Source organism: Schistocerca nitens, chromosome 1 (assembly GCF_023898315.1).
Source record: "Schistocerca nitens isolate TAMUIC-IGC-003100 chromosome 1, iqSchNite1.1, whole genome shotgun sequence".
Lineage (NCBI taxonomy): Eukaryota > Metazoa > Arthropoda > Insecta > Orthoptera > Acrididae > Schistocerca > Schistocerca nitens.
The window spans coordinates 262389352-262410429 of record NC_064614.1 but is presented as its reverse complement, the minus strand read 5'-3'; the positions used below and the strand labels follow the sequence as shown (position 1 = coordinate 262410429).

The 21078-nt window shown below is 37.8% G+C and overlaps 1 protein-coding gene across 1 annotated transcript in view; it reads left to right on the top strand.

The window, feature by feature from the left end:
- The window catches only part of LOC126242208 (frequenin-1), a 315167-nt gene that overhangs the window by 214388 nt on the left and 79701 nt on the right, over nucleotides 1-21078 (top strand). The window contains exon 2 of the mRNA XM_049948073.1: nucleotides 15333-15357. Within this exon, the coding sequence (XP_049804030.1) occupies nucleotides 15333-15357 (25 nt within the window). The remainder of the gene's footprint in view (nucleotides 1-15332; nucleotides 15358-21078) is intronic.

Sequence of the window (21078 nt, the reverse complement as noted above, 5' to 3'; positions counted from 1 at the left end):
TTGGTGTTCAGATGTGCTAGTAGGGAGTGCTTGCTGAGATGTGATACTGAAAGGTTCTTGTTCAGATGTGGTAATAGCGAGGCGGTGTGGAGATATATTGTAATTATGAGAGTGATTTTGGTCAATATATGAAGGTAACGAAACTTGATTTATTTTTCATTATTTCCACGTTTTAAATAATGTGTCATTACAGGTTCAGTCAACAAAGCATCTGGCTTGGGTTCTTGGATTAGAGTGTAATTGTGGTTCTCTTGAGTAATTATGGTATTTGTATTTTCTTTAATTAATTCAGTATAATGTTATTTAAAAATTGTTGTGTTATTGAAGAAGAACCGTGCCAGATGCGTACGTTGAGTCATACTTCCACACACAGAACAGTTATACTTGTGCTTTGGTTTCGTAGGTTTTATAGTTGCTGGGGACTTAATTAATTAATTAATTGTGTTAATGAAAATTTCCATTTCATTCTTTGTTGTTGTTCTAAGCAGTCAGATTGCGTAATAATAACAGTCAGGGCCAACCGTTACGAGACTTCGTAATCGGACAGACAGCTACTAAACCGAAAAACTAAAAATATTTGCATTTCCATTTTAATTAAGCCCCCATGCACGTGGCGACCACTGCTTCGGATCGTCCCTTGGAATTCTTCTGATTGTAGAAATAGTAGACAGTAGGATTGTTGTAGTAATTTGTAATTTAGTAATTGTAGTCTATATTGCATGTGTAGATTTGGTAATTGGCATTTTTCTAATGGTATTCTTTAAAATTTAATTTTTGTTGTCTTGTCTATGGGTTTGACAATTTAGTGCAATTATTTCAATTGTTCGATGATCGTGATTGAGGGAAGCATTTCGTGTGAATGATATTGTTGGAGATATAGTGTCATTGTGTGTAATTTTTTTATAGTGACGAGTTTTGTATATTTTGTAAATGATCACGCGATCAATGAAAAAGGCAAAAATGATGGATAGTCAGAATGACGAAATTGTTGACATGGCGAACTCGCCAACACAAGAGAACAGTATGTTGAATAATGAAGTGGAAAACAATGTAATAAGTCGGGAAAATAGTCCGGAACCATTTCAAAATTTTTCTCAATCAGAAAATTCACAGAATCCGAGATTAACGACAGAAGATTCTGGAATAGTATCGAATTCAGATAGCTTTACAGCTATGATGAAGGAAACTGGTTTCGCGGGAAATGTTAGGAGCGAAAGGAATTTCGAACAAGTTAATATGGAGCAGTTGATGAGTGTAATATTAAATTTTCGATCTGAATTTAAAACTGAGATGGGAACAATGGGAACACGGTTAGACTCACAGGGATCACAAATAGGAACAATTAAAACTGAGATAGGAACAATTAGAACTGAGATGGGAACAATGGAAACACGGTTAGATTCACGAATAGGGACTTGTTTCAAAAACATGAAAGATGAATTAAAGAAAGAAATCAGAGAAGAAGTACAACCGATTTTGAATGCTCACAATAATAGATTAATTGCAGTAGAGGTTAGACAAAGGGAACAGGATAGAGAACAGGAAGAAAGAGATCGCGTGATAGTACAAAAATTTTCAGAATTAAATTTACAACGTGCACACGATAAGGAAGAAATATTTGAGAGAATCGAGGAATCCGTACCAAATGACAGAATAAATAATCTAACACAACAATATGAACAGTTAACTACCAAATGTGTCAACACTGAAACCCGAGTCGCGACACTTACGGAAGACGTAAATAAACAGAAAGAAAAAATAGGTGACTTATCGGAAAGAGTTGAGGAGATTTCAGATAAATTGACAAGTCTTAGTTTAAATGGGGATAGAGATTCAGATGATACAGCTCCATTACCATTTGCAGAAACCGAAGAGTACCAGAACATAAATAAGCATGTTGAAAATCAGGGAAAATTTAATGAACGCGTTAAAAGGGAAGTTGAGGCATTACGAAAGCAAGTCAAACAAATTGAAGGCGAAATCGTAGGAAAAGACAGCAGAAGAAATTTAGAATCACAGATAGCAGAGGGGTTTGAAGAAAGTAATTTATTTCATTTACGGGACACAACAAGAGAGCGCCAGGCGCGCGAACTTGACAATAATCGACATTCAAACTGGGACAGACGCGGTAGGTCTTTGTCGCCACGAGGCGAAAACTTTGACTATAAACACTTTTTGACTGTTCGGAAATTTAAGATCTTCCGCAATTCTAAAAATGACATACATCCATGTGCATGGTTAGATCAATTTATGTATGCACTCCCACCAAATTGGCCACTAAGTCACAAACTGGAATTTATGTGTGGATATTTAGAAAACGAACCGGCGACGCGGATGCGTGCACTCATTAGAGATTGTAATAATCTGAATGATTTTTATCATGCATTTCTATCGGCATATTGGTCCGAAAACACGCAAGACAGAGTCAAACACAGTCTTATTATGCAGCGTAATTTCAAACAGTCTGAATTCCGCACGCCAGCAGAATATTTTGAAGACATGATTCGAAAGAATCAGTTCCTTTCCAACCCTTACAGTCCGACTGAATTAATTCGCATTTGTTTAACTAAGCTGCCACAATCCATAAGACAAATTGCTTTAGCCGGAAGATGTAAAGACGACATTGAGACTTTTAAGACTTTGCTACAAGAACTTGAGTATGACAACGACGACGGGACTTCTTGTAATTTTTTCAGTAGCAGTAATTACAATACATTTTCAGAGAAAAGGGATAGTGATCGGAACGGACGTTATTTGGGTAACTTTGAGAATGACAGACGTAACAGACAGGACAATAGATACCAGCCTTATGACAATAACCGACGTTCTAACAGAAATTACACAGACAATTATAATAACGGTAATTCCTACCGGAATGATCAATCATACGGAAACAGTAATCGGTATCATCAAGATAGAAATTATTCATACAATAACAGAAATTCTTACTACAGAAATAACCAGGGTAGTAGATACAACAATAATTTCAGAAGTGACAGTCGAAATTACACAAGAAGTAGTTATGCAGACAGACAGGAAAACAGAAATTTTAATAACAGACACAACCAAGAAATTGCATCTAACAGACAGGAAGGACCTAATTGGCATCCTCCACGTGACAGAACTTCAGAGAGACAAGTGCAATTAGTAGAAATTGATCCGCGAAATGACGTGACGCAAACAATCGACAATGACTAGCAGCTTCGGCTTCTGGCAGCAATATAGACGGTTCAGAAAGTAATGACACTTCGACTTTACACTACGTACGACTGGAAGACATGAGAGACATTTTGTTAGACGAAAAGGAAACTAATGTAGACGCATTTTTACATCCTGTTATTGAAGTATGTGTGGGTAAGAATAAGTTCACTGCAGTTTTAGATTCTGGGAGCCCATTGAACGTCATTAGTGAATCAGTTTTTCGTATATGTGAAAGAACTATTGCCTGTCCCGTGTTACCTATTTCTAAAACTACAATTCGAGGAGCGATTTCTGGAAAAGGTGTGGAAGTTAAACAACAGACCAACCTAAATTTCATTTGTCAAGGATACGAATTTTCTGCTAATTTTATTATTGTTCCATTACTCAGTACACAGATTATTTTAGGTATGGAGTTTCTTAACGCACATAAGGAAATTTTGAACTTTAAAGAAGGAAGTGTGAATTTGACTGTTGCCGGAATGCTGAAATGTTTGAAATTTTTCGAGTGTTTAGCAAGATCTGAATCAGATACAAAATGTTTAAGGTTTCTTACTTCTGATGCTTTTGTTGAGCATTATGACGACAGTGTGTTTATTCATGACAATGACAATAGATACAGGGACGCGATGGATGATGTAATTAATAGCGAAGAATTAATTAATGAAAAGGTTAAGAAAGCTGAAGTGCCAGATGACGTTGCAAGAGAAGAGCTGCACCATATTTTGACTTCACATGCTACAGTGTTTAGTCATCACACAGGAACTATACAAGGCTTACAATATTTATTTAAAGTAAAAGAACACACACCATTTCGCGGAAAAACGTACGCTATTCCTTTGGCTTACAGAGACAAGGTTAAGAATGAACTTCAATACATGTTAGATCAGGGCATTGTTGAGCCAGCAGTCAGTCCTTATACCAGCCCATTACACGTTGTTCTTAAAAAGGATGGGTCAATTCGTTTGGTTCTGGTTTCCAGACAGATAAATAATATTATTATTCCTGAAACTGACCGTCCACAAAATTTAGATGAACTTCTTCAACATTTCCATGGAATTAAAGTTTTATCCACGATTGATATGCGCGCAAGTTTTTGGCAAATAGAACTCCACCCTGATTGTAGAAAATATACTGCTTTTTTAGCCTTTGGTAACTGTTACCAGTTTCGGAAATTACCGTTTGGACTTACTGTATCTTCAGCAGCATTCATTCGTAGCTTAAATGAAATTTTACCTGTTTATCTTCGTGACAATATTACTTCTTATGTTGACGACATTCTTATTGCTAAACGTTCTTGGAGTGAGCATAACAAAATTTTGGATTCATTATTACGTATTTTTGCACGAGTTGGCATGACAGTGAACTTGGAAAAATCTGAATTTGGTCGTTCTCAGGTGAAATTTCTCGGTCACATTATTTCTACAGAAGGTATTCTCCCTGATCCAGAGAAACTAGACGCTATTCATAATTATGCTGTTCCTACCACAAAACGTGATGTTCGTAGTTTCCTTGGTGTCTGTAATTTTCTTAGACGCTTTGTTAGATTGGACAATTTGGCCACACCTCGTTTATGTGAATTATCTGGAAAAAATTCTAATTGGTGTTGGGATGAGGAAGCTCAGTCAGAATTTGAACAACTTCGTGATGCTTTAGTTGCTGCCCCACTTCTTTCACATCCGGATTTATCTAAAGATTTTTGTTTGGCGACGGACTCATCATACAAAGGCCTAGGTGCACATTTATTTCAAGAGATAGAAGAAAACGGCGTTGTAGTACAGAAAACTGTTGCCTTTGGAAGCCGTGTTCTCTCTAAATCAGAAAAGAATTATTCGATTACGGAACTTGAAGCTTTGGCTGTTGTATGGGCCTTCACAAAATTTCGCACATTTTTGTTTGGCAGACATACTAAGGTTTACACCGATCATCGAGCTCTGGAATTTCTTATGTCGACAAAATTAACTCATGGCAGATTGTCACGATGGGCGTTGTACCTACAGGAATTTGATTTTAGTATTGTTTACATACAGGGATCTTCAAATATTGTTGCTGATGCTTTATCACGTGCACCTATGGGTTTGAAACAAAGTGCCGAAGAGGACGGCAAAGAAAACCATTATTGTTTGATGTACATTCAAGGTGTTGCGTTTGAGAACTTTATTTCGTCTTCGCTCCAGGACATCGCTAAGGAGCAAAATAAGGATCCAATCTGGAAGGACATTAAGGAGAAGTGGAGGAGAAAGGAAAGCGTAGCGATCAGACAGTATTATTTAGTTCGCAATGATATTCTTTTTAAACGAAAATCGGTCGACAACTCTGTTTGGTTAGTTTGTATTCCTGATGAGTGGGTCAATAAATTGATTTGGTACACACATTTCAGTTATGCGCACTTTGGTCCCAGAAAATGCTTTCATAAATTACGAGAAAATTGCTACTTCAGTAATATGGAAAAACGTATTCGATCTGTTCTTGCCAAATGCAAATTATGTCAAAAGGCTAAGCCGCCAACAGTTTCTCACAGAGCACCGTTGTTTCCTATCATTCCAGCGAAATTAAAGGAGATGGCTGCAGTCGATTTGTTCGGTCCAGTGGTTCGTTCTACTAATGGTTTTGCGTATATTTTCGTAGCAGTGGAATTAACATCAAAATATGTGTGTTTTACACCTTTACGCAAAGCAACAGCTCGTTCAGTATCTAATGCTTTCATCAAACATTTTCTTAAGGAAGTTGGTCATGTTGATAAGGTTATATCAGATAATGGATCACAGTTTCGCTCTAAAATTTGGCTTCGTACTCTACGGCGTCGTAAAATTAAACCAATTTTCATTTCACTTTTTCACCCTCAATCTAATCCTTCAGAGAGATGGATGAAGGAAATCAATAAATTGTGTCGTCTTTATTGTCATCAGAATCACAGAACGTGGGATCAGTATCTTCATCTTTTTCAAAACATTCTGAATGAACTTCCTAATGATTCAACTTCTTTACCGCCTATACTGATATTAAAAAATAAAGCACCGATAAATCGCATTTCTGAAATCGTTTCTTTTCCGCCTTCACGGAAACTGCGGCATTCTGAAGTTGTCAACCTGGCTCTACAAAATATTGCATCTGCGGCTGCTAGAAGAGAGAAATCAGCTAAACGTCCTGGTCGTTTAAAAATCTTGTCAGTTGGTCAGAAGGTGTTAATTAAATCTCATCGTTTGTCTCATAAAGGAAAAGGCTTATGTCGCAAATTTTTTCTGCTTTATAACGGTCCGTATAGAGTTCGCAAAATTATTCATGATAACACTGTTGAAGTAGAAACTCTTAAATCACGACGCTCTAAAGGAATACATCACATATCTAACGTAAAAATTTTTGTGGAATGACATACTTGTGAGAAACTAATAGCTATACGTAAACATAGAGAGAGTACAAGGATACCGCGCTGTCTTTGTCGGCGGCACATACTCAAAGCAACAGTCAGTCTGCGCGCCGCACAAGGCAGTCGTTGACCGCAAACAATCACTTCCTACGTCACGCGCCTACAGCTGATCGAGCGCTCAGTGCGAATGCACTGACAGACGTAAATAAATACACAGTTTAATTTCTCCGAATAAATTCTGTATAAAGCTATGGTGACTTCATAAATTATGTTATTAACGTTCAGTATTTTTCAGGATACGGTTGTATAAAATATTTAAGACCTTCAGGTAAATTCTGTGCGTGTCCGACGTTAAGACGACTTGCTTTGGAGAAAATTTTCAGGAAGAATGTCATTCCGAAAAAGAAGTAATAAATTAAAAATGGTAACTATTAATTGAGTTTATTTTTCAGGTAACATAATTCCACTTAGGTACGTACTTTAGACATAATTTGCTGCTTGCGATTACGTGATTCATACTTTGTGCTAATTTCATGTTCTATGAATTTACTTGTGAAGCGACGTGCTTGCGCACATTAACTGATTTTGACAATGATTGACTAATGAACAGGGTTGTTATTTGTATATATTATGCATCGCTTGGCTGCTATGCTTTTTCACTAATGATATATTTTTTTATTATGTGCCTGCTGTGCTTATTTATTTAAATTATAATTGTCACCTGATTAATTGTGCTAATGTGGTTAGATATGTAAGTTATACTTTATGATTTATCTGCTTGCGCCTTCATGGGTACTTATTAAGATTACATATGAACATTTATTTGCTTATGTCGATGTGATGCTAATGACCTGTTTATTGTGTAAGGCATGTTTGCTGCTGTGCGTATGGATTGCATATTTACACATTTCTGTTTTGTTGTCATAACTACTCTTCAATTTAGTATATAGAAATGCTGATATACTGTGTACGAACATAGAGTTTAGGTTACACTGTGGTATTAATTATAGATTGTTCACTTGGCAGAGCCTCGTTGTAGGAATTGTGCTGCATCCACTTGTTGACATTCTGTTGTCTACTGGTATATTTACTCGCTATTGCATGTTTTGCTTACGCTCAGTGCCTTATATTTTTAAGATAAGAAAATGAACTGCTATAATTCGACGAACGACATTAGTACAAGAAAGTCATAGAAGTCACATGAGCTGAGGTTTTATGGAATCTGTATAAATTTATGCTAATAGGAAGGAAGCTAACGACATGACAGACCAAAACTAGGTTTAGACCATTGACAGTATTACACTCCATTTTCGTGAGCAATTGAAATAGGAAGTGACACTTGACACAAAAAATACTCCACATGTTTGCTTCTGCTATGATTCTTGAAGTGGTGTACACACTGTGTAATATTATGATCATTCACACTCCGTAATCGTACTTAATTACTGAGAGTTATTCGAACTAAGTCTGTTAGAGGTCATGTATGCATTTCTTTTATTTAATGATGGACAAGGAACCAAAATGTATCTTGTAATTTATAATGAGTAGAAAATTTGGGTCAGATGGATTACACAGAGGTGTGTGTGGACACTGTGTCTTCGGATTGTATGGGATGATGAATTGGTTTGGATTAGGATTTTATCTATACTTGTTCGAGGAGACTGACTAGAGGAAAGAGTTGTTATGGAAGTGAAATGATATTGGTGCTGAGGTTTATATGTATCGACGTATTATTGAGGTATTGAGATTAGGTGAAGTAGATGATTATTGGAGTTTTCGTGGACAAAAGGTAAGGCAAATGATATTGATGATCGACGTATTGAAAAGGTATTAGTGAAGTATTGAGATGTTGTGATGCTAATGATTATTGGAGTTTTGGTGGATAAGAGGTAAAGTAAATGAGGAGCATATTGTTTTTGTTGGTTTATATGGAACAAGGAGGATGAAGATGGCAGACTAGAACACTAAAGTGGAAGGAAGATTGTCTATACACACACTTTGTTAAATCAATAAGCAGTATACATTTTTTTTTTGAGAGAGGAAGCATGTGCATATCTTGGCTCACTGACAGTTGTTCAGCAACCGTACATTTTGATCTGGCTTGGCAAACATTGGTCTTGACATGATGACTATGACGTTGACTTAACTATTATTGACTGTTATACATTGCTGCCACTACTACTTGATACACATGATGAACATAAAATTTTGACAGAATTGCATTTACACAGTTAACACTATTCAATTACACAGTAGCACTAATGTGGATGAAAGATGAGTGAGTGTGTTTTGTGTGTTTTCCTTTTATAATCCCAGAGAAGTGATCCCAACCTATCTCCTAAATATTATTTCACTTGTTTGTTGTGGCTTGCACTGACACCCATAAATATTATAGGTTAACTGTTATTGTGTACTGTAATAGTTAATGTGACAATTACCTGATATAATTTGTGTGTTTATTATGATTTGTAATAGTATGGACTGTTACTTGCACTTTTTCTACATGATTGGTGCCACAAGGACATGTTTAATTTCTGCTGATGAACTGTGTGATCAGTGATTGTAAAAAATTATGGACTGTTACTTGTACCTTTTCTACAATATTGGTGCCACTAGGACATGTTTAATTTCTGCTTATAAACTCTGATGAACAGTGTGATCAGTAACAGTGTATTTTATGGAACTGCTTCTGCTGAGAAATGTGACTTGTTGCTGTGTGTACCTGCTCAACATTGCTGGGTACCACTGATGGACTGCTTCTACTGAAATGGTGTTACTTGTTGATGTCTGCACCTGCTCAACATTGCTGGGTGCCACTGATGGACTGTTTCTACTGAAAAGATGTCACCTGTTGCTGTGTGTACCTGCTCAACATTGCTGGGTACCACTGATGGACTGCTTCTACTGAAATGGTGTTACTTGTTGATGTCTGCACCTGCTCAACATTGCTGGGTACCACTGATGGACTGTTTCTACTGAAAAGATGTCACCTGTTGCTGTGTGTACCTGCTCAACATTGCTGGGTGCCACTGATGGACTGCTTCTACTGAAAAGATGTCACCTGTTGATGTCTGCACCTACTCAACATTGCTGGGTGCCACTGATGGATTGCTTCTACTGAAATGAAGTCACCTGTTGCTGTGGGCACCTGATCAACATTGCTGGTGCCACTAATGGACTGATTCTACTGAAATGGTGTTACTTGTTGGTGTCTGCACCTGCTCAACATTACTGGGTGCCACTGATGGACTGTTTCTACTGAAATGAAGTCACCTGTTGCTGTGTGCACCTGATCAACATTGCTGGTGCCACTAATGGACTGCTTCTATTGAAAAAATGTTCCTTATTGGTATTTGCACCTGTTGACCATTGCTGGGTGCTACTGCTGGAACTGTCAACTGCTTATTCTTGGGCTATGGAAAGCGTTTATGTGAATATTTGTATAAACTGATTTTTTGTGTATTACTGTTTGTGAAAAGCTATGAGACTCTTACCTGCACATATTCGTCATTGCTGACGCTATTGATTGAACTGTTTAACCACATAATACTTGTGTAAACTTATGTAAAGTCACATGTATGAAAGAAATTGTATTGCTTACTGTATTTTATATATTAGGTTATTGAAAGGTCAGTGCAAAGCCAAAATTTTATCTAGTTATATGATATTTACGTATTAATATTATCTTTTATTTTTGTCTGTATTTTTTGACGAATTTGGTGGTATTTTCACCACCAATGCTGGCAAAAATACCATCAAATTCTAGCCGTGGAGGAAGGGCATATGAAAGGTGGCTACACTGAGCCACAGCGACAGAGATCGCTAGAGAGCATTGTTCCGCCGCCTCCACTGGCAGAGTGATTATTGAGATGTCGTAGTAGGCAGTGCTTGTCGAGGACTCGTAGTAGTCAGTTGGTGTTCAGATGTGCTAGTAGGGAGTGCTTGCTGAGATGTGATACTGAAAGGTTCTTGTTCAGATGTGGTAATAGCGAGGCGGTGTGGAGATATATTGTAATTATGAGAGTGATTTTGGTCAATATATGAAGGTAACGAAACTTGATTTATTTTTCATTATTTCCACGTTTTAAATAATGTGTCATTACAGGTTCAGTCAACAAAGCATCTGGCTTGGGTTCTTGGATTAGAGTGTAATTGTGGTTCTCTTGAGTAATTATGGTATTTGTATTTTCTTTAATTAATTCAGTATAATGTTATTTAAAAATTGTTGTGTTATTGAAGAAGAACCGTGCCAGATGCGTACGTTGAGTCATACTTCCACACACAGAACAGTTATACTTGTGCTTTGGTTTCGTAGGTTTTATAGTTGCTGGGGACTTAATTAATTAATTAATTGTGTTAATGAAAATTTCCATTTCATTCTTTGTTGTTGTTCTAAGCAGTCAGATTGCGTAATAATAACAGTCAGGGCCAACCGTTACGAGACTTCGTAATCGGACAGACAGCTACTAAACCGAAAAACTAAAAATATTTGCATTTCCATTTTAATTAAGCCCCCATGCATTTGTTGAATCCAAATAACAGTTGCGTATACGAAATTCAGTGTTTTCTCTTTATTTTATTAACTGCGGTATAGTCAGATATTTAGAGTAAACGTTAACATAAAAAAATTCCTTAACGGCATCTGTCACAGGATGCAGAGTCGTATAACAAGCTCTACAATTAAGAGGACGGATTCCAATGTACTGGATTTTACAGAACTCATGTTTTTCGGAACTGCTCTACGTCACACTGGAGTTCTCGTATGTTAATGACTGATGAAAATAACCCCAACTGTATTATTGCATATTTATTGTGTTACGCCTGGTTCCGTTCGTAGAACATATTCTGGCTACTGAGTCGTGCTAAAGTCATGACACAAATTGTCTGGTAGTAGTATACAAAATTAAAGATAAATCCAGAAACAATTATCATAATAATTCGCCGACTGCCTAGCGGAAGTATCGCGAGGAGGAAGAGCATGGGGCGTACAGTAAAATCTTAGATCTATCTTGATTCCTATGAGTTGAAAATGTATTACGGTTGTATAGAAGCATTGTTTATTTCGACGGCAGCAATTTACACCTATTTCAAATTAAAGTCCTCTGCCACGTTTTCCTGTCTGTATGCGAAGAGCGGGTGATAACCATTTCTAACATAATATTTTACAGCTGTAACTTAAATGACAAAATAAAATCTTCTGTAATTCTGTGTACATTTTGCTGCTGTTTCCGCGATTTCAATTTACAAACGCACTGTAATTCCCATTACATGCTTTTTTGTTTTGTTGACATCGCTGTGATTAGTGCATTAGATTTGTCATATGAACAGCAAAACCTCAGACTTAATAAGCAGTTAGCCGTTTCCGATCATTACAATGACAGAAAGGGGGGGGGGGGTGGAAGGGTGCGCTGCAGGTTGCAACTTCACAAGTGGAGGTTGTGATTACGGAACTGTTTATGTGAGTGTTGGATTTGGCATAGTCGTGCTCTCATTCACGTGAAATATAGATGAGAGAATATAGGACGAAAAGATGTCGTTTCCGATTTTGGAATAAAGGAGGAGATGCCTGTGATAGTTGCAATGGAACTTTATATCGAATGTGTGAAAACGAAGAGGTAGTATTTCTTTAAGGTTAATCGTGCTAGTTATGGTTCTCAAAAATTTTCATTTCTCTCTCTTGAAATTTGGATTATTCCAAATCATCAAGCAAAATTTACTTTTGCTAATATGTGATATTTTCTTTTAAATGAATTGAAACTGTGGTAGTAATAAATAAATCAGGGTGCTCAGAAACAGTGTGAAAGGCTCGTAAGAATACTGCAAGATAAGCTGTGCTGGGAAATAACTGTTAAGAGAAAAATTCAATACACTGGACCGTTTCCGATTAGAGCATTATTGACTTCAGTCAACCAAGCCGTTGAATGAGTAAACTGAAGCTCTTGCACGCGCTAAAATACGGTAATACACATGTATTTGTTGGTCTATGAGTTACCACTTGTTGAAATACTCATTACCAGTTAAAACATGCCGTTTTCGAAAACGGTAAATTTAAGCTAGTTGAGCAAAATCTACATTTGTTTGGTTTGTGGAAGACGTACGAAGAACGTTTTTGGCGTCACTGTCTTTGGAATGCTGCTTGAATTTGCCTCCCCAACTACCTGATAGGCTAACTCCAATAACTACTGGATATATTAAAGGGATAATTGTTAATCATACTGGTGTAATAGCAGACCCCTTAAGTCGTAAGTTAAGTTGTCAGATACTTGAGCGAAAATGCTACTTCCATTAGATCTGTATCACAACCATACACGTTGTACACCAGCACGGGAGCATGTATGCCTCAGGAGGGCTTTGCAGACAGACGGGTGTGTTTCGCCGCTTGTGCACATTCAACAGCGGTCTCTGGAAGCACGGTGGCTGGGACAGCGCCCTCTGTCTGGCGGGCAGTCTCAGCTGCTGGAGGCGGCGCCAGACAGCGCCCTGTGGGTGCCGCCTGAAGCCACAAAGGCCGTGTGCTGCGGGCTGCATGCTGGCGCCTGTCTGCCTGCTCCCACCGTCACTCGCGGTTTCGCAGTTGGCCCCTTCTGAATTCCCACTTTGTGCTGCAGCTCCGTTATTAGACAGATTCACACGGGAAAATCATGTCACATAACCAAGAGTTCCAGTAAACATCTAATCTCTATGAATAATGTCCTACCCATCTTGAGATGTGTGACAAAAGTAATTATTATATTACCACATAGTAAAAGTTCGTCTCATTCCATCAGCAAGAAAAATAAATGAAATACTAGCCACAGGATTTTTATCAGGGATACAAACTGTACACTACATAAGGACATTAAAAATTATAGTCAACTTCTTTACAAAGCCACTTGAAACATTATCTCTTAAACATGTTCCACAAGTGCAGCAAACAATTTTTTATTTACACAAACTAAGGCTGGCGAAATATGGCGTAAAATAGTAATAAAACCTCCCACAGTCTACCACGCACTTTAACAATTTAGTATGTTCAAGATCTTCGATCGATAACTAACAGGCCGGCCGGTGTGGCCGAGCGGTTCTAGGCGCTTCAGTCTGGAACCACGAGACCGCTACGGTCGCAGGTTCGAATCCTGCCTCGGGCATGGATGTGTGTGACGTCCTTAGGTTAGTTAGGTTTAAGTAGTTCTAAGTTCTAGGGGACTGATGACCTCAGATGTTAAGTCCCATAGTGCTCAGAACCATTTGACCCATTTGATAACTAACATTCTTTTATTTCCCCAACTTAACATCTGCTTCATTATGAAGGAATACCGACTCTGTTTTTCAAGCAGAAAAATGGGAAACACGATGAATGTAAATGATGGCGGAGTATAAATGTGGTCTTCATGTCAGGTATTATTTCTAGTGTACTCATTGCATCTACAGTATGCACTGGTTAAGGATATGAAGTATTCAGACACTGTTTTATTACGAAATATACTATGCAAAACACTCTTAGTTTACGAAGATGTTTGCAAGTGTCAGACATTTTTGAAAAATATACCTTTTCCACGTAAATATATGATGAAACTAGGAACCGTTGGTTGTGAACGAGTATACTATAACCAAAGTTTCTGAAAAACACACGTAAAATTTGCAGTTAACGCTATAATACCAAGCAAAGTATCACGATCGTGGAAAGCACAGACTATACATACAATAGACGGTTGAGTTCTACAAAGTACATCATTACACCTGTACAAGTGTAAATAACATCAGCACGTAAAACACGTTTAAATTTCATGTCAATATTTTGTACCTAAATGTTCGACATGATCTCATACACCACACGTGATTCTAATCGAAGACAAATGAAATAGCGGAAGTCGGCGTATGTACATATATTTAAGTATATAAACTAGCGAACAGTACATATTTTGCAGCTTAGCTGATTTTGTTTCCACTTCTACACTAGCGCGCCAAAGGTAAAATGAGATTCAGTATATCTCAGAAAAACGACGTGAAAAGTGTAGCACAACGAAAACACATCCTCTTGGGACGACTAACATCTCAAGTCACGAAGATTAACAGTGTTTTCTACATTTTATTATTGACAATGTAATTAATTTTACTACTTGATAGTAGCGATATAAGATGGCTTTATCCCATTTGGCGTCATAGTTGTATTATTGTCATATAAGCTGCTTTAAATTACTATGTGATGCCTGATGCTGATCTGAGTATTTGTTATCAGCTCTCCAAGGTGGAACTTCGACGCTTTTCAGGTGTATAAATAGAGTTGCACTCGTTTCGGCAATAGCAGTTAACTCATTTTCTATTATGTACAGGTAAATCAGTACCACTTAATATACTTATGATACTAGAACTAAGCGCAGGAATATGTTCAGCTTAAATTACATTTTAGTGATGTGCTAGGCTGGCCTGTCAAAAAGGTAAAATAATCTGCACATGAATAAACAACTGGAACTAATGCCCTAAATACTAGAATTTTATGAAAATGATTTGCAATAGTTGGCATGAATGTCTGGTGATTTTTTTGTTCAGTACATTTTACAGTTTAATATTTATCTGTCACATTTCAAACTTTTCCTCATAACTATAAAATAATAAATTCATGGGTGAATTAAATCTCAGTGTCTCAAGTTAATGTAAGTCGACCTTCCAGTGGTAAATAAGAAGTTAAATAATTTCAACATTCAAATGCGTTTCTCCTCCTTAGAACATTTTTTTGTTATCAAAAGTATCTTACAACAATAATTAATGTATATTTGTTCTCTTACAGTTTCCGAGAAGGAGGTTCGACAATGGTAAGTATTGCACGTAAACTGACGTTTATAAATTATCAGCTAGTAATATTTGGCTTTATGTGGAGTGGGCGACGAAATACATGAATTATTGTTCTGAGACGTAGTTTAAGTTTCTATTGCGGTAAAGGTAGACGTTTAGAAATGTGTATGCAGCACAACAACTTTACAATAAATTGAACGAAAACAACAGCAATACGTTACAAGTTTTCTTTAAGACTTTCATAATGGATAATATCAGGTTCCTGAAGTTTAAGATCAATCTTCAAATGATTTTTTAGGGAATTGTGTATTGATACCTATTCTGCTAGCTATTGATCCAGTTGAAAATGATCTTAATAAGTGGAGCTCTTGTTGCTAGCATTTCAGTATGGGCAACTCGGGTGACATTGGCGATTATTACATTACATTCTTGGACTGCATGGTAACAGCCACAGTTAACGTGCAATATTTATAATGTATATGCGCAATATTCACAGATGGTGACTCCAACGTTCCATGTTCCTAGACATCAAATCAATAACAGACTGCAAAGTTAAGGCACAAGGCATGGAAAAAAAAAAAACCTTTGCAAGTCCAAAAGCTGTAACGGAGAATATCTTCTTTGTTTCTTCTTCCTTCATGAGAGTTGATTTCACCTGACCCTTCTGTCTTATCTTTAGTTTTGTACTCAAGAATTTGTTTGGATGTTATTGTCATGGTTGTGTATTTTTTCCACCATCTGTTGTTGTTTGGATCTACTTTTTTAATTGAATCAACTTATAATTCATATCTAATTTCTTAATTTCTGAACCAGTCTTCTCTGAGGCACCCTTTAACGCTACAGTGAAAAATGATTTCGTTCGCATGTATATTCTCATATTTTTCTGCTTGGGAATTAGATCTGAGATCTGTGGAGACTAGTAGGCACGGCTATGACATTTTAAACTTCATCTGCGTCTCTTCCAAGGGTTTCTTCGTAGCTTACTTCTAACTGTTTCACAGACTGTATTAAATTTTCGAATCTTGTTATACGTTTCACTGTCGAAATTTTGTGGCACCTAACAGCTGAAATACTTAAAGTGGTTTACCTGTTCCAGTATTACATTACTTATTATAATAATTTCAGATCTTATAAGCGCTTTTCCCTTGAGTGTCATAACCTTTGTTTTGTAAGTGGAGACATTCAAATTTTATTTAGAACCCAACAAATTAGGATGATAAATAGCTCTTTGAAGATGACCTTCATGTACTTGAATTATTATTAGATCATCTGCTTCTAGTAGGATAGTGAAAGATCTCTCCCTGTTCATATTTATGCCGTAGGTGACATTTTATTTCCAGGCCCTCACTAGGTCATTTATGTAGATGCTGACTACAGGTGTCTCTTTCTAAAGAGCTTTCACTGAGTTAATCAGATGCGGCAGAGAGCGTCTTTTTTCCATAATCTACCACAACAGGTGTCTATCGACTTTTTCCACAGCCTTTTCATATACTACAAATACTGTGTGCGTCTTCACATTAAATTATTTTCCTTTCTCTAACAGATGTAGTGCTTGATCGTACTTTTCTAAAACCTATTCGTTCTTGATGCAAAGTTGCGTCAGAGGTAAGCTTAAATTATTTAAGATAGAGCAGTAGATTCTGTAGCCTGTGTTAAGGAGGTTAATTCCTCTGTAATTGCTTGCGTTCCATCTGTCGCCTTTCTTGAATATGGAAAAATTTGGGCTAGGTTCTGCTAGGCAAGTACCTTACCTGCAGCCAATTCATTTATTTTGACGAAGTCTATGTTTCTGTTGATCGGTCAGCTTTAACAGTATCCCTCCGCTGGTGGATCGTCATCTCAGAGATTTTTGTAATTCTCATCCCGTCGTTCTAAATTATTATATTAATTTTAGCAGTACTTTTCTCCATTTGGGTTATGTGCCTCATTAATTTGTAAGCTATTGACTATCGCCTATGAATTCCATTTTCATTTTCTTTAATAAAACTTCCCCTTGTTTTGCGCTGCATTTTCTTTGTATATTTCTAGCTGTATTTCTTTTTCTGTGATGTATTAGGAGATGTTTAGAGTGTGACTGTGGGTAAATATTATGTTCTTGTTGCTTTTATATCACTGCTTTCTCTATCACTACTTCCTAAATTAAATTTTTATTTCTTCCTTTAGTGCATCACACATTTTTTTGCCAAAAATTTCGTCAGCTGTAGCGAAATCGGACCGTTAGTCGTTAATGTTTGTCATCCGTCTTCAACTCTATCTCTTGCGCTTACAGCAGTTAATTTACACTTTGGATAATAGACTATTTAAGTAAAGTGGTGTATTTTAAGAGATTATTGAAATAAAATTTGAACTTTTTCCAACAGTCATACACAAAAATTTTGTGGTAATTTTCGTAATGGCCAGTACACTTCGATGGCATAATGACTGGAATAATCACCTTTTCCCAGAAATTAGAGCTAATTACGGGTTAAACTCGTATCACAAATTGGGGCATACATCTTTAAGTGGATTCCGGGACATAAAAAATCTGGGGATATTTGTGCTATGTTTACATTGTTGCTGCAACTCAAAGGAGACTTTCAATATGATTTGATGCCACACATGCGTCTGTGTTAAGAAAACAACAATAGAAGTGTAAGCGGCCTTGGAAGATTTACAACAAAAATTATGATGATATTTCACATAGTTCTTTCAAGGAGTGTGTGGTGACTTTAGTGTGCACTGGCAAGTGAATTCACGCTAATGAGAAGTTCTGCACTACCATCTCCTCGGTCTGTGGAGACTTTGTTGTTGCAGCTGTCCAAACACCGGATGGTGGGGACATCTCTAAGCCGTCCCTCCGTAATCCTCCAGAGCAGTTAGGGCAGCACATTCAAGGCTAATGCCCAATTACAGATGGTGCCTCCGTTACTGAGCTCTCTAAGTCGAGGAGCGCTTCTACACCCTCCGCTCGTTGTGCCTTTAAGCCATTTCCAAGGACGCGATAATTATTTACTCTGCGATGTTAAATAAAGGCAAAGCCGAATGTACAGCTTGTTTCTGGATTGTTTACTGCGTACTTACTACTCTTCCCGCTCTTCATCTTCTTAAACGCAACCAATTCCAGAGAGCTATGGGGTGTTATGACTAAGTTTCTCTATTCCATTCTCTTTCCTGAAATAGTGCTCCAGTTATATCAAGTACCTTTTTTTAATCATTTGCTTGGTCATCCCACGTATCTTGTGCCATCAAATGTATGTCCAAAGCAATTCCGCTGTTGGTCGTTTTCAATTTAACGATTTGTCTCTTTGTATCATATTTTTCTCTTACTCAACCACGCAGTCTTGGATTTTATATAACGATACTATAGCTCTCAACGTTTTACAGAACTTCCTACTTCTCATTTTCTCTTTCTCTAATCGGTCCATAAATTTTCCTGAGGACCTTCCTTCCAAAAGTGAGTCGATACCTCAGTTCTCGCTGTCTTTCTCTGAAAGCAATTTCTCTGTCTAAAAAATTAAATTATATCTCATCTGAAATATCATTATGTGTAACGTCGGTGTGATCAGAATGGATGAGCTAAGAGCAGTAAGATGAAAACAGCAAAAAGGGACTACACTCAGTGTAGTGTTCGGTATGGAGTCCAGAAGCAGTTCTTAAAATAGGGACAGCTGTAGGAGACTAATAAGTCAGTCAAATGATTGGCGAATTAAAATATAAAATGTCTATTTATAAGAATTAATAGTTGTACATTGACTTAAATGATTTACAAGGGTGTTATGTATGGGGTAAAATTCTAAGTTTTTATATGTCTGCTGTCGTCACTGTCTCAGCTACTCCATGGTGAATGATTTTACTGCCCGTTGACAAAAACTAAACGCTTCACGACGAATCGCTGCTACTTATCCATACCCGGAAATTTATTTTAGGATGTGTGACGATAAATTGGGAACATGAAACTACAGAATGAACTATGTTAATACTGATAAAAATAGTACGTTGGAAGCCAACTAACCATTCTGAAAAGCCGAAGACTTTACCCTGTTAGCTGTACCGGTATAAACGCGCTAATGTTGAGCTGAACATAGTAAGGGTATTGAATGCACCTTCTGAAACGCAGTAGCACTATGAAGAGTAAATTTATATTCAGGGTCTCTGAAAGTTCCTAGAAACTATCGTTCGTCATTTCCGAAAGGATGTGACAATCAATCTGCAGATTCGTATCTTTTCTCAAAAAAAAGATGTCGCCAGTAAAGCTCGTACATTTTTAGTGACCACCTTCCAGTACAATTTCGCCAACGTTAGACTGGTCTTGGTGATCCTGTCCTATGACTTCCTCGGCCCCATATATGGTCACGATATTCTTTTAAGGAAATGTGACGAGCCTGGTTTTCGAAATATTCAATGTATATTCGCAAAGATCTTTTACTACTCGACAATCTCCAATATCTGGAGGTGACAGGACGGTTAAGGTTTTCCTTGTTTCCTGATTTTAGATGGTCACTATCCAGATTTTTCTGTCCACATCCGATGCCGAAATTTAAACTGTAAACCTGGTATAATCGCCGTATCCTATGCACTGAGTAAAAACCTATAGTCGAACCAAGAAAGTCCAGCAACGAAGCAGGATCATTGTAGTCGCATCAGAATGACGACAAACGAGAAATTCCAAACAACTCAGGGAAAAATGAATTTCCCACTATACAGATATGGAAGGTAGGAAGGAGTACAAGTGGTAGTGAAACGCCCCCTTAGAAAAAATATACATGACTGTGTTTTAAACTGACACACAATATTTTTAGCGCAACGCAATCTGACTTTCAATAATCCCTACAAAAGAATGGCCCTGACTAACATTAAACTATACCTTTCACAAATCACTTACCTCACAAAAATCTTCGTTACTCAAGCTACGGCAATACAGCGAGCGCCACTACTGCCAGCTAAATAACAATTTCAAACCACTGAAGGCACTACTGATAGGCATAGTTAGCAAATGAAAGATTTTGATAGAGAACAAACAATTTATTTACCTTACTAGTGTTCAATAATATATATAGCAGTTCATGACATCCAGTCTTACAAATTTCAAAACTCCGCCATTTCTCTCCCCACATCCACCACTGCTGGCGGCTCACCTCCAACAGCGCATCGCTACGCGCTGTTAACAGCCAACTGCCCAACACTACAATGGCAGACAACAATGCAAACTAGCCACAGACTGCACGCCGCACAGCCAGTGATTTTCATACAGAGCGCTACGTGGCGTTACCAATAAAAAAAACCTAAACAGCCTACTTACAGTAGTAGGCAGTAGGCTGCAGGAGGTGCCACGGAGGGCGCGTGGTGGTAAGTCAGGTCCCTCGGTCAAAGGCGATGATGGGGTGTTGTTTGCAACTGGCATCGTGGCCATGCCCCGTCCAATGAACAGTCAGGAGCTAGTGATCAGCCTCTCTGTCACTGTGGCTTAAAATACCCATTAAGTCCATCTCGGTCACTGACTGAACGTGCATCCACATACACAGGAGCCCTTTGTGCAGGGACCCTGCACTTAGGATGATCATACAAGAATTCGACCAGACTGTCCCCACTGACGGTGGTGGGCCACTGCGAGCCTGAGAAACTGTGGAGCCCTCCCTCGGTCGACGCCATCAGCAACGCCTTCCGTATGAATGGCAAGAATCTGCTGACAGTCTACTCAGGCTCTTCGTTGGTGGCTGGGTGGAAGGCGGTGGTGTTCAGTGCGGCTGGGGCGACTCAAAGCC